A 21,393-nucleotide genomic window follows, 5' to 3' on the forward strand; every position below is an offset into this window, starting at 1 on the left:
AAAATTATATACCCAAATTCACACTCCCCTTAAATGCCAGTTTCACGAGGTGCCCAACTTGACTTAAGGGTGATTTATCGTTGACCGACAAGACTTTTGTACTCATTTGAGCCGAAGTTATGGCAGGCAGGACAAGGCTCTGGTGATTTGATATAATTTCAAAAGATTCACTGCACAAGAATTTGACTGCAATAACAATACGCAATAGTAGAGGGATTTTATTTGAATTTATTTATAGGCCAAACGACTATTTCCCACCCAAGGTTTAGCGTTTTCTCAAAAGTCCCCCCTTTAACTATGGAAACACCAAACACCCACCCATGACCGGTTAGATTTAACCAAACCCTAACGGTGGTAGGGGTAAAATCGTCATTTTGACTATAATATTAAAAATAAACTAAAATAGAATCTAATTTCGCCCCCCTAAACTTTAAAAACTAAAATTTTCCCCCACCCTAAGTTTTAAAAAATGGCAGTTTCACCCTAGGGTTTGGTTTTGAAATCTCCGGCGACCTCTCCGGCTCCGTTGCCGACGACCGCTCCCTCCCGAAGCAATCTCTCCTTCCGGCGATCTCTTTCCTCCTATTTGGAGGTCCGATCGACGTCCGGAGACGTCGTGGGAGACGAAGACTTCGTCTTCCCGACGAAGTCTTCGTCTCCCACGACGTCTCCCGACGTCGATCGGACCTCCAAATGGGAGGAAAGAGATCGCCGGAAGGAGAGGTTGCTTCGGGAGGGAGCGGCCGTCGGCAACGGAGCCGGAGAGGTCGCCGGAGATTTCAAAACCAAACCCTATGGTGAAACTGCCATTTTTTAAAACTTAGGCGGGGGGAAAATTTCAGTTTTTAAAGTTTAGGGGAGCAAAAGGAGATAAAATTTTCAGCCGTTAGGGTTTGGTTAAATCTAACCGGCCATGGGTGGGTGTTTGGTGTTTCTATAGTTAAAGGGGGACTTTTGAGAAAACGCTAAACCTTGGGTGGGAAATAGTCGTTTGGCCTTATTTATATGCCATGAAATTGTACACCCAGAATTGAAAGCCCTGTTCAATTAGTGGCAGTGGTTGGTTTGTAGGTTTAAACCATAACGACAAGCATCGGCATTGTTTAATTCGAAAACAATCAAATTATGTATATATATTTTAAAATATATAATTAAATATATAAATATTATATTATTGACGGATTTTAAAATAAGAATATGATATAGATCTTAGATGGTTACACGTTACCTCTTTATTGACCCCAAACAAATATTATAATATTGATGTTATTACACACACTTTATAATTACGTATGTGAAATATTATGGTGGTTATAATACTAAATTATACAGATTTTGAGAGACTCATATCTCAAAAATTAATTATTAAAATTAAAAAATTAAAGATTATATAAATCTTATATTAGAAGTTTATATTTTTTAATATAAGATTCAAATTTCATACTTTATATTTAAAATTTTTATAAAATAAAATAATATTTAATCATATAATGTTACAGTATATTCAATTATATAAATAAAAGAATGAAAAACTAGGCATTAGTGGAAAGGGCAGTCATGATTTGTAATGATAAATTTCAAGTAAACATGTGCATCCAGAATAGCGACAGTCATTTCCAAATTTACCGATGAATTGGTTTATTGTTGGAGCCCGACATCCTTATTACATTCAACAATTGAATTGTCTATCTGAGTCTAATTAATTTCTACTGTTACCATGATTTAAAACTTGCCTGTCATCTCAAGTTAGGTGGCTGTCGGGATCTTCACTCCTGTCTTCTGCCTTTCAGCTTTACAGCTTCAACGCTCCGCCATCAATTTCAATTTTCTAAGTAGGTAAGGTGGTTGTTTGTTCAACAAAACCTCTCATCACACATCCCACCAAATTCTCTGTTTCTCAAACAACTGGGAAACTTCTTTTTATTATTATTATTATTATAATTTCTGGTTAATGCTCTTGTCTTATTTGAGCTTTGAGAGAGAAAATTTTGATTTTGTTAGTCCTTTCCCCATGTCGATTATCAGGTGGACTTTTCCCGAAAAGGGACAACAGCAATGGCAAGCTATAAAGCTAGACCAATGCAGGTCTATTGCACAAAAATTAACAATGTTAGAGAAAATTTTTATGGGGATAATGTATTTGATTATACATTATACAGTACTTGCGGGGATTTGTCATCTTACAAAGTTAATTACACAGATAGTAGAGGCTTATTTTACTGGGCTGTCATCCATCTTATGGTCTTTATTTGATTAAATACTTTAAAATTAAAAATTAAAAAAAAAATTAACTGTTTAATATTGTGACATTGTTTGTATAGATAATTTGATTGTTTCTATATACAGTAGTTAAAGGCTTCTACCAATTTGAAATGATATGAAGCCAAAAACACAATTTATCAGATTTGAAACTGCAAAGATTGGAGGAAACTGGGAAAACTACAAGCGTCTAAAATATCACTTCCTGACCAAAAAGCTGAACACTATTTTTGAAAATCAGTGTGAGAGAAGAAACAAGAGAGTACTGAAGTTTTGACAATTTCTCTGAAAATTATTAAAAGACAAGAGATATGGGTGTTTACAGCCACTTCAATTATGTTCTACCACGTGCACTACCTGCTTTCTTGTTTATACTTTCAAACTTTGACCTATTCTGCATGCAAATTCCATTGTTAGCTTTCTTATTTCCCCTTCACTTCAGGCCTCTTCTTCTTAAGACATGTGATGACAGAGAAATCATATAAGAAAGAGAAACATTTTCATTCTGTAAGTTTTGAAAGCTGAAATTTTAAAACTCTGATGTTACAGATTTATATTTTGGCAAATCCCATTAAAGAAATTCTTCCATATGTTCAAGAAACAATACTGCAAAAATTTCAGATACTGCTCATGGCAGTTGTTAACTAGGAGTTAAATTTTAACTTACTTTCTGGGTTCTAAAACCCCAATTACAGGCTTCAGGATTTGCACATGACAAAGTGCAGAACGGGCTCTGGAGATTATCAGTTACTCTTTTATGGCCATTATGATAATGTGGTACATGCCATGGGTTATGTCTGGTTGACCAGGAAAAGTTTGGGTAGAAAACACAACATTTCCCAAGTACTTTGCAGTTCATTTAAACAGAAGTTGTTAATTTACCCAAATGGAAAATCCTGATTACTATTAAAATCAGTACTAGTAACCAACATTTAACAGGTAGTGATTATTATAAGATTCCAGAGTTATTATTTCTCGGCCCACAGCCTTAGCTGTTGCTTTTAACTGTTATCATTAATCTGATAATTAAAACAAAATCATCATGAGATTAATGTCAAATCATAGTTACCATACTGGCTTATGAAAGCAGGAACAGAACCATTAAAATTACAACTTCTTTTTAGGTCAGACTCATAGTCATACTTGATTTCTGTAGTACAACGAATCTCCACATATTGATATCTCTTTCAGAATTATGAGTGCTTTCAACTGCCGAAATTCACCACCTAAAATCTTCCCTTGTTGACTTCTATTGTGATGAGTATTTCCTGCGTAACTTTTTGATACAGAAAATTCCCACAAAACCATCTATTTCTGGGGTGTTGAATAATCCAAAGAATGAAAAAACACCCAACTTGAGACTTTTTCAAGTAAAACATGTATTTCTTGGCCCAGTTGTTTGTAATGGTTTACAAAACACAGCACAATTTGCAATAAAGCTTCCAATGTTGTTTGCTTCAACAAGCATTGAAATTTATTACTGTTAGTTATTTCTGGCAGCGTTTGTGAATATGAGATATGGACTAGGATCAGCGAAAAAGGCATTGACCAACCAGTTACCCTAAATTATAAAAAGAGAGTAGCAAGGACATTTATTCATCAGAATTTAGAAGCTTTCGATGTAAAACATGTATGGGGATTAATTTGCAATGAAATCACTAAAACTATTTTTTTTTCCCCGCAACAATTGCTTGATCTTTATTGACTTAATTTGTAAACCCAACTAAATAATGAGAAAGCCGTAAAAAAATTTTGACAGCTGACTCCCAAGTCCCAAGATGCCAAAACAGCCAAAAAATGAAAATACAGGGTCAGACAGAGGGGCAGCCAGAAGACTGACATTGTGTTAGCAGAAAAGGACATCTGAGTATGCAAGTCCTTTAGATATAAGAAAAATGCAGAGTATCAAAGTTGTTGAACCACACAAAGTACGGAGAATTAAATCAAACTAGCTAAATACTTGGCCTAGAGAAAGATACCAGATACCCATAATAAGAAGGCTTAGTCCAAACATTCCCCAGGATCAACTAATACACATACCAGAGTATGAACAAGTATAGAGGCAATCTGCTAACTTAACAGATTACCCTAAAACCTCAAGCAATTAAAGAGAGATATGATGAGAGCAGGGAAGAAAAGACTGCAAGATGAATTCGGCTATTGTTATAACTCTTTTAGAACTTCACCCAGTACCTCACCAATGTTTCTGATGTTTACTTCAGGGATTGAAACTAAAGATTAACATCTGTTGCTCACAGTAATATTCATATTCCAGTCTACAGCCAAGACATAGACCTTTCACCTGGCCTATGTAGGAAAACTCCCAATTGATCAGTTTTATCGTTGAGGAAAAACAGTCCAAGATATTACTCCCTGTGGTGAGCTTGCACCTAAGTTAATGAGATTGATGGGCAGATGATGGTAATGATGGTGTAGCTGAAGCACATTCTGATGTTTATCAACTAAGATGATTGTAAAAATAATCAAGAGATGCCAATCAGAAAAACTATGCAGTAATTAACATATATAAACCACCAATCTCCTCATTCATTCTCAAAACAAGCCATCACCCAACTAAATTCTACAAGGCAGAGAGAGAATTTTAGCTTGTCTTTCATTGATTCCATATTAAAGTTTTGGCTAGAAAGACAACAATAAATAAAGCATGACATACAAAGTTATTTGCGCCTCAACGATAATACTAAAAGAGGAATAATATAATAACATGTTCTACAGTGGATACTAGGGCAGAGATAGATTAATGCTGGCTGCTAAGCTCATCCACAAGCATATTCATTGAAGGCAGTGGCATCTGTTGAACATGGACTCTGCTCCTTTTGAATCGAGACTCAGGCGAGGATGAGACTGATGATGATGATGATGTCCATGAATCATGTGAGTCTTCAGAGTTGAAAGATGCATCAACAACGCCGTCTGGGCTTCCAGGTATATACTGAGATAGATTCCTTCGTTTGTGGCGTCTTTCATGGCTACTAGCTACTTCCAGGATGAGCATGTAATACTCATTGACTTCATCCTGTTCAAAAGGAATACATAATATTAGGCAATCAAATTTTGATGACTAAATAAGAACAGCAAATATAAAGACAGACAGAATAAACCCTGTAAGTAGATTTCAGACCTCACTGATTTTGAGCACACTCATAAGCTGAGTTTGGTATTCCACATGATTAAGTGGCTCAACATCCTTAATAGCATGTAGCATTGTAGCAGTAGCCAATACAGAAGGAGGATAAGCTATAAACCTTGAGTCTGGAATCAAATAAAATCTAACAAAGTCAACATTTAAAACCAAAATATTAGGAGTGAATTAACAATTTCCTTTACTAATTCCCAATTTGTTAAGGAAAAAACAAATTAGAAGTAAAAGACATAGATTTATTACCAGCAATGACAGAGAGAAGCAAGCACTCACACCTACTCATGAACCCCCAACGCAGGTGAGTCTTCAAACCAAGCCTTCTTACGATAAAATCAAAGAAAGAAATTGGTGTCACCGGATTCATCCTCCAATCAAGTGTGGAAAGCACCAGAATCTCCATTTTCTGAATAGTCTTTGCTTCAAAAACATACTTTGATTCCTCTACCTAAACATAACACAAAACCTTACATTTATGATTCAATAACAAGTTCAATAAACACAACACAAATGAAAAAAAAAAAACACCCAATACCTTACGGCAAAATAGCACCAGTAAGCACACAAATAAACAGAACACAGAACGCCGCATTAAATCAGTGAAAAGTTCAACAACACAAAGAGAGAGAGAGAGAGTCAAGAATTGGCATTATAACAAACACCCAGATCCAAAATGAATAAAGATATATACTTGCAAGTCCAGAAGGAGTGGGACTTGGGTCTCCTCAACTTTGGCAGCGAGTGACAAACAAGTCACAGCAGTAAGTTGACCCATCCATGGCGCGTCTCTTTGAAACTTGAAGCTTGAAACGAACCTATCAAAGTAATTGACAGCAAGAACAGCAGTCAAAGCTTTGAAGCCAAAGAAAGCCTTCACCTTGAAAATCCAGTCCATAGCCTCTTCACGAACACACACCAAAAACCCATCATAGTTGAAGTCACTACAATGCGCACGAGTCTCATTTTCCTTAGAAATCAAATAGGATAACTCAGAATCCTCCCAAAACAAGTCATGCTCAACAACAGCAAGAGATGACAAAGCCGAGTCCTCTTCTTTACATTTTTCATCCTCAAATTCATTAACAGTCTGATCCTCCAAACAACTACTCTCTTCCTCACAAAAAAGACCATCAAGCATATTTAAAGAAGGTGCTTGTACCTCTTCAGTCACTTGTTGAAGCAAAGCCATCTCCCTCAAATAAGAAGAAGATGGAAGCTTGTGGTCATTATACAATTATAAAAATCCAAATCTTGTCATTCGCTAATACCCTTTTCTTTATAGGCACTAACTGGACTAGAGTGACAAAAGAAAGGGAGAAATGAAGTGAGCGAGCGAAGGGTTTTATCTATGGAAACTTGACGCCTGTCCTTTTTTATTTATTCCCCTATAGGATTTCTTTTTCATTTGGTTCCTTTTTTTTAATAAATTATTTTATAATTGTTTAGAGTGTTTGGCGCTCAAGATGAGATAAAACGTAACGGTACTCCCTCTGTTATTAGAAGTGAGAATGCTCAATTTATACCGGGGTGGAACTAAACTTAATCGAATCTGAATATTTTTTATTTAAATTTAATTTAAATAAAAATTAATTTAATTTAAAAAATAATTTAAGTTTAATTCAAATTTATAATTTAAAATCATGACTTAAATTTATTATTTGAATTTATAATTCATTAATAAAATGATATTGTTTCATTATTATTTAATATAATTTGAATAGAGTTATAAATTAAGTCTAAACTAAATTAAGTTATCTATCTAACTCGTAAATTAAACTGAATTAAACTCTGTCTAATTCAAATTCGGTTTGGTTTTGAAACAAATTGAATCTTTTAACACAAACTTAATTCATATTCGAGCTAAACAAATTTAAATCAAGCAAAATCAATTTTCAAATATGAACTAATTTGATTTGGATCTAATACTATTTAAAAATAAATAAATAAATTTATTTGTATTAATTTATAATTGACTGAAACAATTATTTAATTTTTTTATTTTAAAATTATCTAACCAAAGACTAAAACTAGTGCAACAAATGGTGTGAATAAGTTTGTTTCTTATTATTACTCCTAAATTTTTGTCATCAAGGTGAATAATTTATTTTTGGAAATAAAGAGCGAGTGGCTGCACGCTGCTTAGATAGATAGACAGATAAGAGAAGAAAAAGAAAAAGAAAAGCAAAAGAATGTTATATTTCATATATCAGTCACCTACAAAAGCCTACTATACTATTTTCATCTTCTCTACACATCTACTCTATATGGTATAATATATATATATTTTATAAATAAGATAGGATTTGAATTAAATTTATTCAAATTTAAACTCAAATTTGAATGGAACAAATCTAAAACCAGCCAGCCTTAAATAAGCTCAAGCTTGTGAGTTAAAAATTTTTATACAAAATAACGTCGTTTTGATCAATATATATTAAAACGATATTATTTTAATAACAAACTAATTAAAAGTTTAAGTTTGAAATGAGTTAAACTGAACTCAAATTGAGTTTAAACTTAGTTACAATGAGTTCAATGAATCCGAATTCAGACTCTATTATATATAAATCGAATCAAACTTAATTTTAATCCGATTTGAATCTATCCTAATTATAAATACAATTAATTTATAAGAAAATAAGACCCAATATGACCATGAGGATAATTCAAAAGGATTCATATTTGGCCAGTCCAATGCAATCATTTACAAAAGACTGAATAACATTTTTGACAATGAGGCTAGGCTTAAAATAACTTTTGGGTAGGTATATATATTAAAATAATATGAATAATATTATATATATTTATTTTAAATATATAAATATATATTTATATTTATTATTATATAATTAAATATTATTTTATTATTAATTTAAATTTATCTAATTATATGATGACACATATAAATATGTATATATTTGTATAAAATTGTTAATTTTTCAAAGTTTAAATCTAAAAAAAATTGTTAATTTTCCAAACCAATAAAGGAAACAGATAAAATTTTATTATTTTTAATATATTATTAATTAAATAACAATTTTATTCCTAAAATTAATTAATTTTGTTAATATTAATACTCTAAAGGTAGGAGTTTGAGTTTTCAATATGTAGTATATATTAATTTGAGAATTCAAAAATCTTTGGATAAAAATAAGTTCTTTGGTCGTAATATATACATATATAACACTTCAGAAAAGTAAAATTGAAAACAAATTGATATTACAGTATAATTTATAATAGTTTATTATTTAATAAAAATTATGAGAAATATAAAATATATAATTTTTATATATAAATAATGATAGATATATAATTAAAAATAAAAAATAAAATAATATTTAATTATATAATAATATATTATTATTTATATATAAAAATATATATAATTTTATTGAAGAATAATACAAGTCAAATGCAATTATTGGTGGCGTAAAAAATAACAAGAAGACACGTGGTCCTATTACAAGAGTAACACTGAGAAATGGTCAACACGTACAATGACGTATTCACAATTTGAAAGCATGGAATATATATTCTTTACGGCTACAGCTATTAGGTATTTTCCCCATATTTTTTTAGTCACATCACAATTCACACGTGTTTAAATAGGGGATAAAATCGTAAATTTGATGGTAAATGAATTGGTGAGACAGAGGCAAAGCAAGCCTATTAATGAAGGAAGCAGCACTGAATGTTTTGCTGGTTTAGGAAAGGAGGAGAGAAGCTGCGTTTGAATAATTCATCACAATAGATGAGCGCCAAAAGGGAAATACAACACTGCTGGTCTCTAGCTCTTAACTTTTCCATAATTTGTCCATGCCCCATCTCAGCAGTTTCCCATAATAATAATAAACATGTTAAAATGTAATTAAATGTTTTTATTGTATGTTTCAAATTTTACACCTTAGGACCCCAACATTAAGATAAGGGAATTAATCATTATGGGTGGGAGAAGACGAAGAGATAACCTGTAATTCAGAAAGAAGATGAAAACGGTACAGTTTTTATCGAAAAGGTGGTGTGGTACCAACAGTATGCAGTCAAAAACAGGCGAAACGAGCCCCGCCCAATCTGAAGCAACAACAACCTCTCTCTCTTTCTCTGCATTATTGTCTCTCTTGTCAGCCATTGCCACCGTACACTTCTTCGTTTTGATATTTCATGTCCCATTCCCTGTGCTGTTCTTTTTCTTTTTTGGTTGGTATTTACTTGTTAACTGATGAAATTATTTATACACTACCTGCTGCAGTCTATAACTCTCTTCACCTACGTCGGTAAATGCTCTTAATTTCTTTTTTTTCTAAAGATTCCAATGGTGGATCCTATTAAACTAAGTGTACATAAAAGTCATGAACATAATAAATGGATGCCATACAGATGTGAGTTTTCGGAAGGGATTCAAAGTTTAGTTTCACCTGGATATCTTGATTGGTCCGTTTCACAATAATTATATCATATAATTTATAAGAAAAAAAAAATTAAATTTACTATATCAAATAAATAAAATTACAAATCTAAATATTGATTCTAATAATTATTTTAAATAATTTAAATATTTAATTTTAAAATATTATAAATAAATAAAATTAATTACATGAAATAAATAAAAACTCATCTCCAATAATAAGTCTCATAATAACTATATAAAATAATCTAAATGTTTTTATAAAATCAATTACGTTGCAACAACATAAAATAATTCTCGTTCTTAGAGTCCCGCTCTTTCTCTTTCGCGACATTATGTTGCAGTGAGTGAAGACCGGACTGGGCGTACGTGAGCAGAAAGTGGAAGCCAGGCTGTCGTTTTACAAGGTTCTCCTCCGTTAATTCAAATTGCCAAAACACAATAATAAATGCGTCTACCATTTTTCCCAGATCCCAACCCAACAAAGTTCCACCATTTATGTGCATTGCATAATGTAATTGATCCAGACCACAGTGAAACGACACCCGTAATTTCTTTGGAAGCAGCAAATTTACCAAGAATTTCTCTAAGAAATAAGTGAATAGTAAAGTAAAAATTTTAAATTAGTGTTATTATTTACTGCATTATTGAAATTTTACTATACATATACTTGAATTCAAATTAAACACAGTGATGTTATGATCTCCTTCTCCACAAGCATTACAATAGTTGACATGTAACGAGCTGTAAATAATTGAATTTGAATAAGAATTTTGCTCCCTTGACCAGCTAGCATCGCCATCAAATCAACAATGTCCTTTTCATTCACATTTTCTTTAATTCATCATTGAACTCATCGCCATTTTTTCCCATTAATTTCGTAATAATTCACACATGTTTGGCTTCAAATAGTCGGTGATGCTTTGTACGTGCACACAAATTCCAGTGGGTGTGTGTTGGTGTTTTGCTGGATTAATTGGACACACAATATTATGTCAAAAAGTTGATTGGATTGCTAACTATTTGATTGGAAAGATATATTGCTCAAAACGCAATTAGGGTTTTATTTTGTTGTTGTCTATCACTATTTAGGAGTACGTTGGTCAGTCCAAGATCTTTCGTATGAACAAGAGAGAACTCATACTATACAAACTCTTGCCATTCACAAAATGCCGTTTCATTTCACTACTTAATCTAACCCTTGAGGTTTTATTATAGTATTAATTTATTTAATTTTTTTTATAATAAAATATTCTAATAAGATTAACAACTCAAGTTTACTATTAAAATTTTAAAATTTATCAAAACAATTTTAATTTTATTATAATTTTATCTTTATTTATTAATTTGTAAAATAAAATTATTATTATTTTTAATTAAAATAATAAACCACTTAACTATCAAATTTAATTAATTTTATTGTTTGATAATATGATTAAAAAATATTATTTAATTAATTAATTTTATTATTTGACTGTATAAAATAAATCTTAAAACAATATTAGTATGCACAAAATTTTATAACATTAAAAAAAATAATATAAGACATTAACCAATTAATAATCTTTTAATATATATAAATAAATAATATTTTTTTTATTTTTTTATTACTATCAATTAAATATAATAATTCTTTATGTATATTAATATTATCAAAATTAGTATTTATTTATACATTATATTTTTTCAGGTGATCAATCTTGATGATAATATTTTATTTTACTACTAAAATATTAGAGTGATTAACATTTCCCACCCAAGATTTAACCAAAATAGTTTTCCACCCCTTTACCAGCATGAATCATCCTTTTACACCCAAATTCCAATATTGTTAATGAAAAATATACAATAAGAGGGTAAAATTGTATTTTTCACTTCCAGAGATTTAGAAAATAAAGGATAAAAACAAATCCAAAGAAAAATTGCTCAAAAATTTTCGATATTTTAGAAGCCCATCATATATGTCTATTTGAAGTTTTGTCGACTCTACATAAAACCTTCTTAATTACTATCAATATCTTCTAAGTCCACATGAGCTACCAAACTCAATATTGTTTCTCTTTTTTTGGTAACTTAGGACTTACCGACATTGGTTAGATAGATAAACTCGATGTATAGTGATTGAACCTACAATCACTACATCAAATAAGTTAAAGTTTTACAAATATGATAAAAACTTAAATCCAGACTTTTTCTTTGGAAGTTTTAATACTTTATATTGTTCCATGTTGCTCTAACACAAAGGACAAACATAGAAAATAAAGATTTGCTTCAATCCCTACCACAAAAGCTTCCTTGTGTAGTCATTGAACAACTTGGCTTGCAACCTACAGTGAAAATTACACTAGCTACAACCTTAATCAGAGGACAATTTTTGGCAAAATATGTTCACATGTGCATAATCATTCAAGAAACATAAACTTTCACCCTTTCTTTCTTTTTAACCAAACTAGAAGAAGAAAACCCAAAAGGGTAAAGTGTTACCTATTAAATTTGAAAAACAAAAATCAGCTAAGCTTGATTAGGTAGGTTAATCCAACAATTAAGTCAAATTAAAAGATAAAAATAAAGAAGCGACCATTTTCTTCAAGATTGTTGTTAGAATCCAGGAGGTGAATTCATCTAAGGGCTAAAGAGATGACAAAGACACTTGAAAGGAATCACTTTTGATGACTTAAGAGGTGTTGCAAGAGATTCCAAAAAATTGGGATTGAAAATATAACTGAATGAGGTTGATTTGGTCAACTTTTTTATTGATAATTTACGAGTTAGATTGAATTTTGAAAAACTAAGTTCAAAACTTAATTAATTTCATAATTATTTTCATTAATGATTTCTACAGATCTATATATGAAAAAAATTGTATAAGAATTTGAGAAAAATTATTAAGGGTTAGATAGAGCTAGGAAAAGGTTTATTTGCGACTACTGACATATTTGTTAAAGATGGACTAATCAATTTTGAAAGTTGCAATTGCATCTTCATGTCATTAATTTTGAGCGATGGTGGTGGTGTGGGGAGAGCAATGAGAAAGAGAAAAGAGTTCAAATTGAGAGAAGAGGCGGTAATCGACTAGAGGGAGGGAGTTGAGGTAGAGTGGTGGCGATCCAGGATGGTGGGTGGTGGTCATAGCATAGAAAGATTTGAGAAATAGAAATGATGAAAAAGGGAAGAAGAAACACACCATGTTAATGTGGATAATATAATAATTTAATTTTTAAACACCTTTCAGGGTTATTTTCTGTTAATAAACAAAGTATTTGGGTGAAAAAGTGTAATTTATACTAACAAAAGAGTAGAAATATGTTTTTAGACAGCAATTTATTCTATCCGTTATTTTAATTTTTGTATTATTTGGATAAGGTACATTAGATAAATAACTTATCATCTTCCTTTATTTATACTTTTGGGTGATAAAAATAAAAAGATTTTATATATAAAAGAATATGAATTTAAATTTTCTTTAACGATATATCAAGATCAAAATTTTAATTTATGTAGTTTAATGATTATGGAGTCGATTATTAAATTTGAAATATATCTTATTTAGTATAATTAATTCAATTCTAAAAATAATAATTTGATTTAAATAAGATTTCTCGTTTAAAATAAAAAACAACAACAACAACAACACTAATATCTCTCCCTGTAACTCCTACTCAAACGTGAAACTTTCAATGGTACATGGAAATACACTTATTATCTAAACTTATCTTATTATAAATACATAAGGAAATATCAAATATGTACTCACTATTATGTATACCATACAAATGTGTTTAACTCAGGGTGCCTGCTCTTTACACATTTTAAAATAATTAGTGGCTAATTAATTGCGCTTTATTGAAAAATCTTTTAACGTATATATTAATAAAATCTTAAGTATAGTCTTAAGGTTTCTTCAAAAATTGCACAAAAGGATGCATGCGTTCTGATTTTTAGCGGAAGGGGCTTGCAAAATGAATGTGTCAGAGATGGAAAGAACGAAATAAGAGGAACAACATTTCTATTAAGACCAAAAGACTTAGTCTCACCCAAGGGGTAGTCCATTTTCAAACACGTATTTATGAAGTTTTAAAAATCTAATTATTCACTTATTATTTATTTTTTGTTAATTATAAAGATAAAATTATCATTTTACAGTAATATTAAAATAAATAAAATTTTATCTTATTTTTCTATTTTAATTTTAAAACTCACAATTTCTCACATCCTAAGTTTTAAAAAATTATATTTTCCTTTTAGAGTTTATTTTACAAAACCCAACCTTTCCAACCACCAGAATCGCTTTCGACTATCTTCTTCAGCCCATCAGACTCTCCCTCCTAATGCGCTCTCACTCCAATTGGAATCCCTCTAGTGTGGCTTTGTCGAGCACGAAGACGAAGAGTCGATTTGTCTTTGTGCATAACAATTCTTTGTTATCAATCTGTCTTGAATTCTCATCTGCTCTTCTTTGTCATTGGCTCATGACGACAAATCAAAGACAAAGAGTCGTCTTCTTCGTTCATTCTAAACAATAAAGACGAATCAACATCTTTATCGATTCATTTGAACAAAAATAATTTGTTTTTGTCTCGCAAAGACTTGTCTTCTCCAATGAAGACGTGTCTATAAGAAGGGAGAAAGAGGGTTGGAGGGTGCTAATTGTCAGAGAAAGAGAAATTTTGTCAGAAAATTAAAACCCTAAAGGAAAAATACAACTTTTTAAAATTTAATCATGAGAAAAATTATTAATTTTTCAAACTAATATAAAGAAAATATATAATTTTTATAATTTTTAATATTATAAGTTAAATAATTTTTCATCCCTGAATTTTATTAAGTTTAATAAGTCATGGTGAGTAAACTACTCTACGGGTGTGCTTGAAAATGGGCTGTTTTGGCCTTGTATTAATTAATTATTCAGTGTCCAAAGATAGGAAAAAGCAAAAGCTAGGTTAGGCCGCATGAAAAGTTATTCTCTTCTCTCCTTTATATTTTGTGGGTTTAATTATTATTAAATCATATCTTTTTCTGATTTAAGACATGTACACTATAGATATACTTTCCATCGTTTCTAATAACTTTATTACTCGTGCAGTCTGAAGAAGCTAATAGCTAATATGAGAAATCAGAGTCACAGCTTTGTCCATTTTTGTATATACCACTTTGCCTGTCGCATGAAAAAGCTTTATGTATTGCCAGTGCCAACCATGATAGATCTAAAAACTTAGTCTAAAGAGATTTTTGTAGGGTTGCCTTTGGATATTTACAGTATCAGCTCCTCCAGGAATAGAGATGGAGACAACCCATATATATTTTCGGACAAAAGGTCATTAATATGCCCCAAGCTATTCATACCCCATCATTTCACACGTGGAAAATAATCTCAAACTATTCGTATCTTAACTTTTCACATGTGGGAAGTAATCCTAAATTATTCATACACTAACCTTTCGTAAGAGAAGTCTCTCTTTACCACTTGGGCTAACTATCACTTTTATTTTTGTTTTCATTTTTCGCAAGGGAAGGATCACATTTTGCAAAGTAAATACTATTTCAATTCATTTTGGAGATGGCGTATGTTTTTTGCTTAGTTTAGACGTTGTCCAGTTGTTGTTGTTGTTTTTTTTTTTTTTAAATAACTAATGGCCATTAGAGTGAGCTGTATTTTTATACATAGTCGGCCCAGAAAATTATCTTCTGAAAAACGTCAAATTGGGCCCAAAACTAACTATTCAAATTGGGTCCTCCTCCACAAAGTTGTTGGGCTGATTGTCAGCCAAGGCCTGGCCCACCATTTTTTTTTTAACGTGCACCGTGATTCGGTTTCTGTTGCAGAAATTAAGTTGAAGAAGCTGAAGCCTGAGGTATCTGATAAAAGCTGAAGGAAGAAAAGAGAAGAAAAAAAAAAAAAAGGTAATTAAGAGAAAAGAATATGCAAATAAGGTAGCCAATTTCGAAAGGGCTAATCTCCCAAAGAGACCATGCCTCTTTTTTGTTTATTCATTCTCCATAAATAGCTAACACATACATAAAAAGAGAAGTTGGTACCAATAAAATAACAATCTAATTCGAATAATAATATAGCCAATTCAGCCATTTGTTGGCTAAAGTCGATGATAAAACCCGCAAATCACAATCTAACAACAAATTTATAAACATAAATTATTTGTGTTTTCAATAAGTTGTTCCAAATTTTTGAATCCAAAATTTATTAAATATATATTTTATACACTTTCTGTATTAAAAGTATATTTTTACTATTTTTTACTTTTTCTATTTTTTGTAATTTTTTTAAAGTACGTAAATATCCTTTGCATTTTCAATTAATTATTCTAATATCATAATTATAAAAAACAAAAACTTAATTTTTTTGTCATCCGAATTCCTAACCTCTCTTGATAATTTTTGATAACGGTTGAATCTTGATTAGTTATATTAGGTTTAATAATCAATTAAATACTTTACATTTGAATTCTTAACCGAAAGATCTATAAAAAGTATTAAAATTATAATTAATATTACCGTATTTTTTTAAATGTATTATTGACGATGTATCGTATTAAACTTATATATATATTCTGTATCCGAATTTTATAACTCTTTTTTTATAAACGCATTTTTCATTATTTATCGTATTAGATATATAATTTTTATATTATTTTTTTCATTTACTCATTTACTAACTAGATTTATAAATAGTTTGATGTTATACTATTTAAAATAATCTAATTATATACAATTATCACATTAAATTGTATCGATAAGTTAATAAAATTTATTTATTTTAAAATAACATTACTCTTTATCTATAAAGCTGACGGTGAGAAATCAACATCATAAACACCTTTGCGGTGAAACTTCACCAACAACATTCATTTCATGCCATTAAAACTTGCAACAATAATGATTCAACCACCACACGCCTTTGAATTTGACGAAACCCCTGAAAACACTTGGAGCCTTACAGGCTACACACATACAATCCTCCAAGGCTTCCCGTCATCTCCTTCAACATTGGTTAGATAATTAAATGCGAAGTATAGCAATCAATTCATAATTATTAAATTAAATAAATTAAAACTTTATAAATATAATCAAAATTTAAATTTAAATATTTATTTTTTATAAATTTTACTATTTTATTAATTTTACAAATGTTTATAAAATTATGAGAGTGGGCGTGGGCGGTGGGACATATCCTCCATTAATTAATGGTTGAATGTTAAATCGCAATTAGGCATTGATGGGACAATAAAGATATATAACTAACCTCTCAAGCCTCCATTGGTCTTGAAATTTTTGTGGAAGATGCATGTATCTTATATGGGTTTAATTGAAGTCTAAGTTAATGGTAAAAATTATATATAGCTGCCATGGATATAACATTATTGTTGTTGGTGTCATTTCTTTCACGAATTGATGTAAGTTTATTTCAGTGAGCACGATTATGATGGTTAAAACTAGTTGTATATATATTTGTTATCCACTAAAATAACAATGAGTGAGAATGTATGTGAAATGATTGATTATAATAAAATTTTTAACAGGATTAAATCTATTTTTTAGTAATTGAAGATTACGGTTATAATATTGATGAGTTTGTAAAAGTGTTCTAGAAAAATAAATTTTCTTTTGAGAAAAAGTTGATTTTAAGAAGATGTTAAATGGGAGATAACTAGATTTTGGGTTGCAACCGAGCTAAGAATGGCCGGATTATTCTCAAGTCAAGCTTGAGTGGCTCAAGTATTTACTTGAGTAGAGCTCAAACTCATAGTTTTTTTTTGGTTGGTGGCTTAACTCAAATATAACATTTATAAATCTTTAAAAGTTTAAAATTTAGAATCTAACTATTACATTCACCCTTCCTCCCCCTAAACAAAAAAACTTGCCCCCTCCCAATAAAATAAAATAAAAACATCTTAAACCTTTAATATAAGGATAATTGTTTAAGAGTACTATTCTGAGTGGGTGTTTTGTTATATGTATATATTTTTAGATATATATATTTAAATATAGATAAATGATATATCATTATATAATTAAATATTATGTTATTTTATTTTTAATTCAAAATTATAAAATCACATCACATATTTATATATATATATATATATACACACTTAATTTTATATTAAAAAATATGTATATAGTTATATTATTTTACCAAGTATAGTTATACTTGATAATATTTCAAGTACTCTATCTTTGTGATAATATTTTATTTTTCATAATAAAATTATTAACAAAACTAAACATATCTTAAGGTAATCTATCTATATTAGGGATGAATTCGAACTAATTTGAGCTCATTTCAAAGATATTCAAACTCGACTTGTTAGAGATGAGTTGAGTTTAAGTTTGAGTTAAATTCGAGTTTGAACAAAGCTTTAAACGTAATTTAATACTATAACTGAGTAAAAATTATTAAATAATATCGTTTTGATATATATGAATTTTAGTCGTATTAGTTAAAACGATATTATTTTAATTGATTCATATTGATATATTTTAAGTTTAAATCAAATTTATTTTAGATTTATTCAAATTAAATTTAAGTTCGAACTCAAATAAATTTTTTTTTTTTTGGGGACAAATATACAACGTAAAACAAAACAATAGTTTTTTGGAAAATTAAACGAAAATCATTTTTGAAATTGGATAAGGGGTGAGAAATTAAACTTGGTAAACTACGTCGTCTCATCAAAGTTTGGGTGACAAAAAGTGATTTGGCCTTTACAAAAGAAAAAAAAAAAAAACTTAAATATAGTGTTGTGGCGATTGCAACGATGACACGCGCCCATTTAACGGGGCAAAAATTCATGAATAAGCACTTACAGATAAACATAACCAGCTTCCCTAATGCCTCCTTTATATAACGCTCTCTTCTATTTCTCTCCACCCTACAATTAATATAAAAGAAAAGTAACTTAACAAAACCCATTTTCTCTGTGCGTGTATGTCACCCGCCGATGGGCCAATCTTCTTCCACTGCTTTAGACCCGACCGATCGATTTTTTGCAAGTCCGCCGCGTATGTCTAACGAGATTGTTGAGTTTGCTGAGGAAATCGTTGGGACTAGAGATTATACCGGTGGTTTACCCGACGATTGCTTGGCTTATATTTTTCAATTTCTTGGGGCAGGGGATCGGAAACAATGTTCGCTTGTGTGCAAGAGGTGGCTGCGCGTGGAAGGCGTCAGTCGGTATCGGCTTTCTCTCAATGCGGATAATGAGATACTGCCGTTTCTACCTTTGATTTTCACGCGCTTTGATTCCGTGACGAAACTCTCTCTCCGATGCGATCGGAAGTCCGTCAGCATTAACGACGACGCTTTCGTTTTGATCTCTATCCGTTGTCAAAATCTCACGCGCCTCAAGCTTCGTGGTTGCCGCGAGATCACGGACCACGGTATGGCGACATTTTCGCAGAATTGCAAAACTCTGAAGAAACTGTCTTGTGCGTCATGTTCTTTCGGAGCCAAAGGTATCAACTCAGTTCTTGATCATTGCTTGCTTCTCGAGGAGATCTCCGTCAAGCGGCTTAGAGGAATTCGTGATGGAACCCAGCTGATCGGTCCAAGAGCCTCCGCGGCTTCATCATTGAAGTCAATTTGCTTGAAAGAGCTAGTCAACGGTCAGTCTTTTGAACCTCTAGTAATTGGAGCTAAAAATCTCAGAACTTTGAAAATTATTCGTTGTTTAGGTGATTGGGACAGAGTATTACATATTATTGGAAATTCAAAAAACACTTCTTTGAACGAATTTCATCTTGAAAGGCTTCAAGTAACTGATATTGGATTAACTGCGATATCAAAATGTACAAGTATTGAAAATTTACATATTGTCAAAGCTCCTGAGTGTTCAAATACAGGGCTTGTTTGTGTGGCTCAGAATTGTAGCTTGTTAAGGAAGCTTCACATTGATGGATGGAGGAGTAATAGGATTGGTGATGAGGCTTTAATTGCTGTTGCCAAACACTGTCCTAATTTACAAGAACTTGTTCTAATTGGTGTAAATGCAACGCACTTAAGTTTGATGGCCATTGCCTGTAATTGTTCAAAATTGGAGAGGTTAGCACTTTGTGGGAGTGGAACGATTGGTGATGCAGAGATTGCATGTATTTCTGCAAAATGTGTGGCTTTGAAGAAGCTTTGTATTAAAGGGTGTGCTATATCAGATCTTGGGATGGAAGCGGTTGCTTGGGGTTGCCCTAATCTGGTTAAAATTAAGGTCAAGAAATGTAAAGGAGTGAGTGGTGAAGTGGCAGAACGGTTGAGGATACTTAGGCGATCTTTAATTGTTAATTTGGATGCTGAAGAGATAGATGGCTTGGATGCTAGTGGTAGTGATGGTGGACTGCAAGAAAGTGGTTTGGAGGTTCCAATGATGGGAGGGCATGTAAATGTTCCAGATGTCTCGTTAAACACTCTTGGTAGATTGTCATATTTGAAGGTAAAGACAGGTCTTGTTGCCAGTAGGAATTTGGTGGCTGGCAAATTTAGAAGATGGAAAAATGGTGAAAGCAGCAGTTCTAATGACAACTTATGATTGATCTGTGAAAGAGTTCGAAACATCGTTCTTGCCTTAGTCATATTATTCTTGTACTTTGATGGGTTGAAAGACTTCTGTGTATTAAGCCTGTTTTGTCTTCTATGTTTCAGAATTAATTTTTTAGGACTTTTAATTCGTTAAATACAAAGATGGCAGAAATTGATTGTGAAAGGTTGTTATTGCTGCTTTACATTATATGCTGAAAACCCTGTATGAGGGTTTACTCCTATCTTTTGCTCTGAAATTCTGTCTTTCTTCCTCTGCATCTTTTTGTCTAATTTTGTCATGGGCGTGGGAGGTATAGCAAGTCACATTGAAAATTATGATGTATGGACTTTTGTTTGAAGAATGATTTGTGGCATATTGCTTCAGCAATGTGCAGCTAATGCAATTCTGCGAAGCTACAACCTGTTGTCCTCGTATGCAAGACTTATTTAGAGAATGAATTGTGTTGACTTAGAATCTTGAGATGAAGAGGACCAAAACCCCACACCGAAAGTTGTTGGTGACTGGACCAAATTGATGTGGAATCCTATCCTATACGACAATTCAGTCAGCAGTTTAAAAGGAGCCCTTTCTACTTGACAGACTTGACGTTTGTTTCTGTTTTGATTCTATTTTAAAACGCAAACACTTACTTTGTTTACCAAAAAAAGGCTAAAAAGTGTATAAATGTAACATTGCTCTTTATGAAAAGCCTGGATTGGAGCAATTCCATTTTTTTCTTAATTGTTAATAATCTAATGAAACCCTGCACTGGCTTCACTATGTTTAATTTTGTTGCTGCCTTTGTACAAGTCAATCGTTTGGTGAAGAGGATCTGGGAATCGGATCCTTTTGTGGGAAATATCCTTCAAATTATTTAATCCAATGTCCTTTCATTTTATAGAATATTTGAAATCTTGAAAGATAAGAATGACAAACTGTTGGCAGAGAAATTGAAGGGGGAAATTTTAACTTATAATGAAAATGGCTGATCATTGTTAATTTTATTTGGGATGCTTACATGGAGGAAATCCATATTGGCATGT

General features: G+C 31.3%; 2 protein-coding genes across 2 annotated transcripts; one reads left to right on the forward strand and one right to left on the reverse strand.

Annotated features, from left to right (window-relative positions):
- Nucleotides 1–4,850: 4,850 nt before the first annotated feature.
- LOC123215747 (cyclin-D3-3-like) lies at nucleotides 4,851–6,757 on the reverse strand. Its single transcript, XM_044635968.1, has 4 exons — nucleotides 6,111–6,757; nucleotides 5,666–5,867; nucleotides 5,402–5,532; nucleotides 4,851–5,296 (listed from the first exon to the last, which is right to left on the reverse strand). Exons 1-4 carry the CDS (start codon nucleotides 6,606–6,608, stop codon nucleotides 5,018–5,020), a joined length of 1,110 nt encoding a protein of 369 aa, XP_044491903.1. The 5' UTR covers nucleotides 6,609–6,757; the 3' UTR covers nucleotides 4,851–5,017.
- Nucleotides 6,758–18,649: 11,892 nt separating this feature from the next.
- On the forward strand, nucleotides 18,650–20,591 carry LOC123228260 (F-box protein SKIP2-like). The gene has a single exon (XM_044653608.1). It carries the CDS (start codon nucleotides 18,782–18,784, stop codon nucleotides 20,357–20,359), a length of 1,578 nt encoding a protein of 525 aa, XP_044509543.1. The 5' UTR covers nucleotides 18,650–18,781; the 3' UTR covers nucleotides 20,360–20,591.
- Nucleotides 20,592–21,393: the final 802 nt, after the last annotated feature.

Source organism: Mangifera indica, chromosome 1 (genome assembly GCF_011075055.1).
Source record: "Mangifera indica cultivar Alphonso chromosome 1, CATAS_Mindica_2.1, whole genome shotgun sequence".
In the NCBI taxonomy this organism is placed as follows: Eukaryota; Viridiplantae; Streptophyta; class Magnoliopsida; order Sapindales; family Anacardiaceae; genus Mangifera; species Mangifera indica.

Coding starts and splice junctions, on each gene's coding strand:
- LOC123228260 (XM_044653608.1), top strand. CDS start 18,782: ATGGGCCAATCTTCTTCCACTGCTTTAGACCCGACCGATCGATTTTTT.
- LOC123215747 (XM_044635968.1), bottom strand. CDS start 6,608: ATGGCTTTGCTTCAACAAGTGACTGAAGAGGTACAAGCACCTTCTTTA. Junction 5,868..6,110: donor CACTCCTTCTGGACTTGCAA/GTATATATCTTT, acceptor TGTTATGTTTAG/GTAGAGGAATCAAAGTATGT. Junction 5,533..5,665: donor GCTTCTCTCTGTCATTGCTG/GTAATAAATCTA, acceptor ATTTGATTCCAG/ACTCAAGGTTTATAGCTTAT.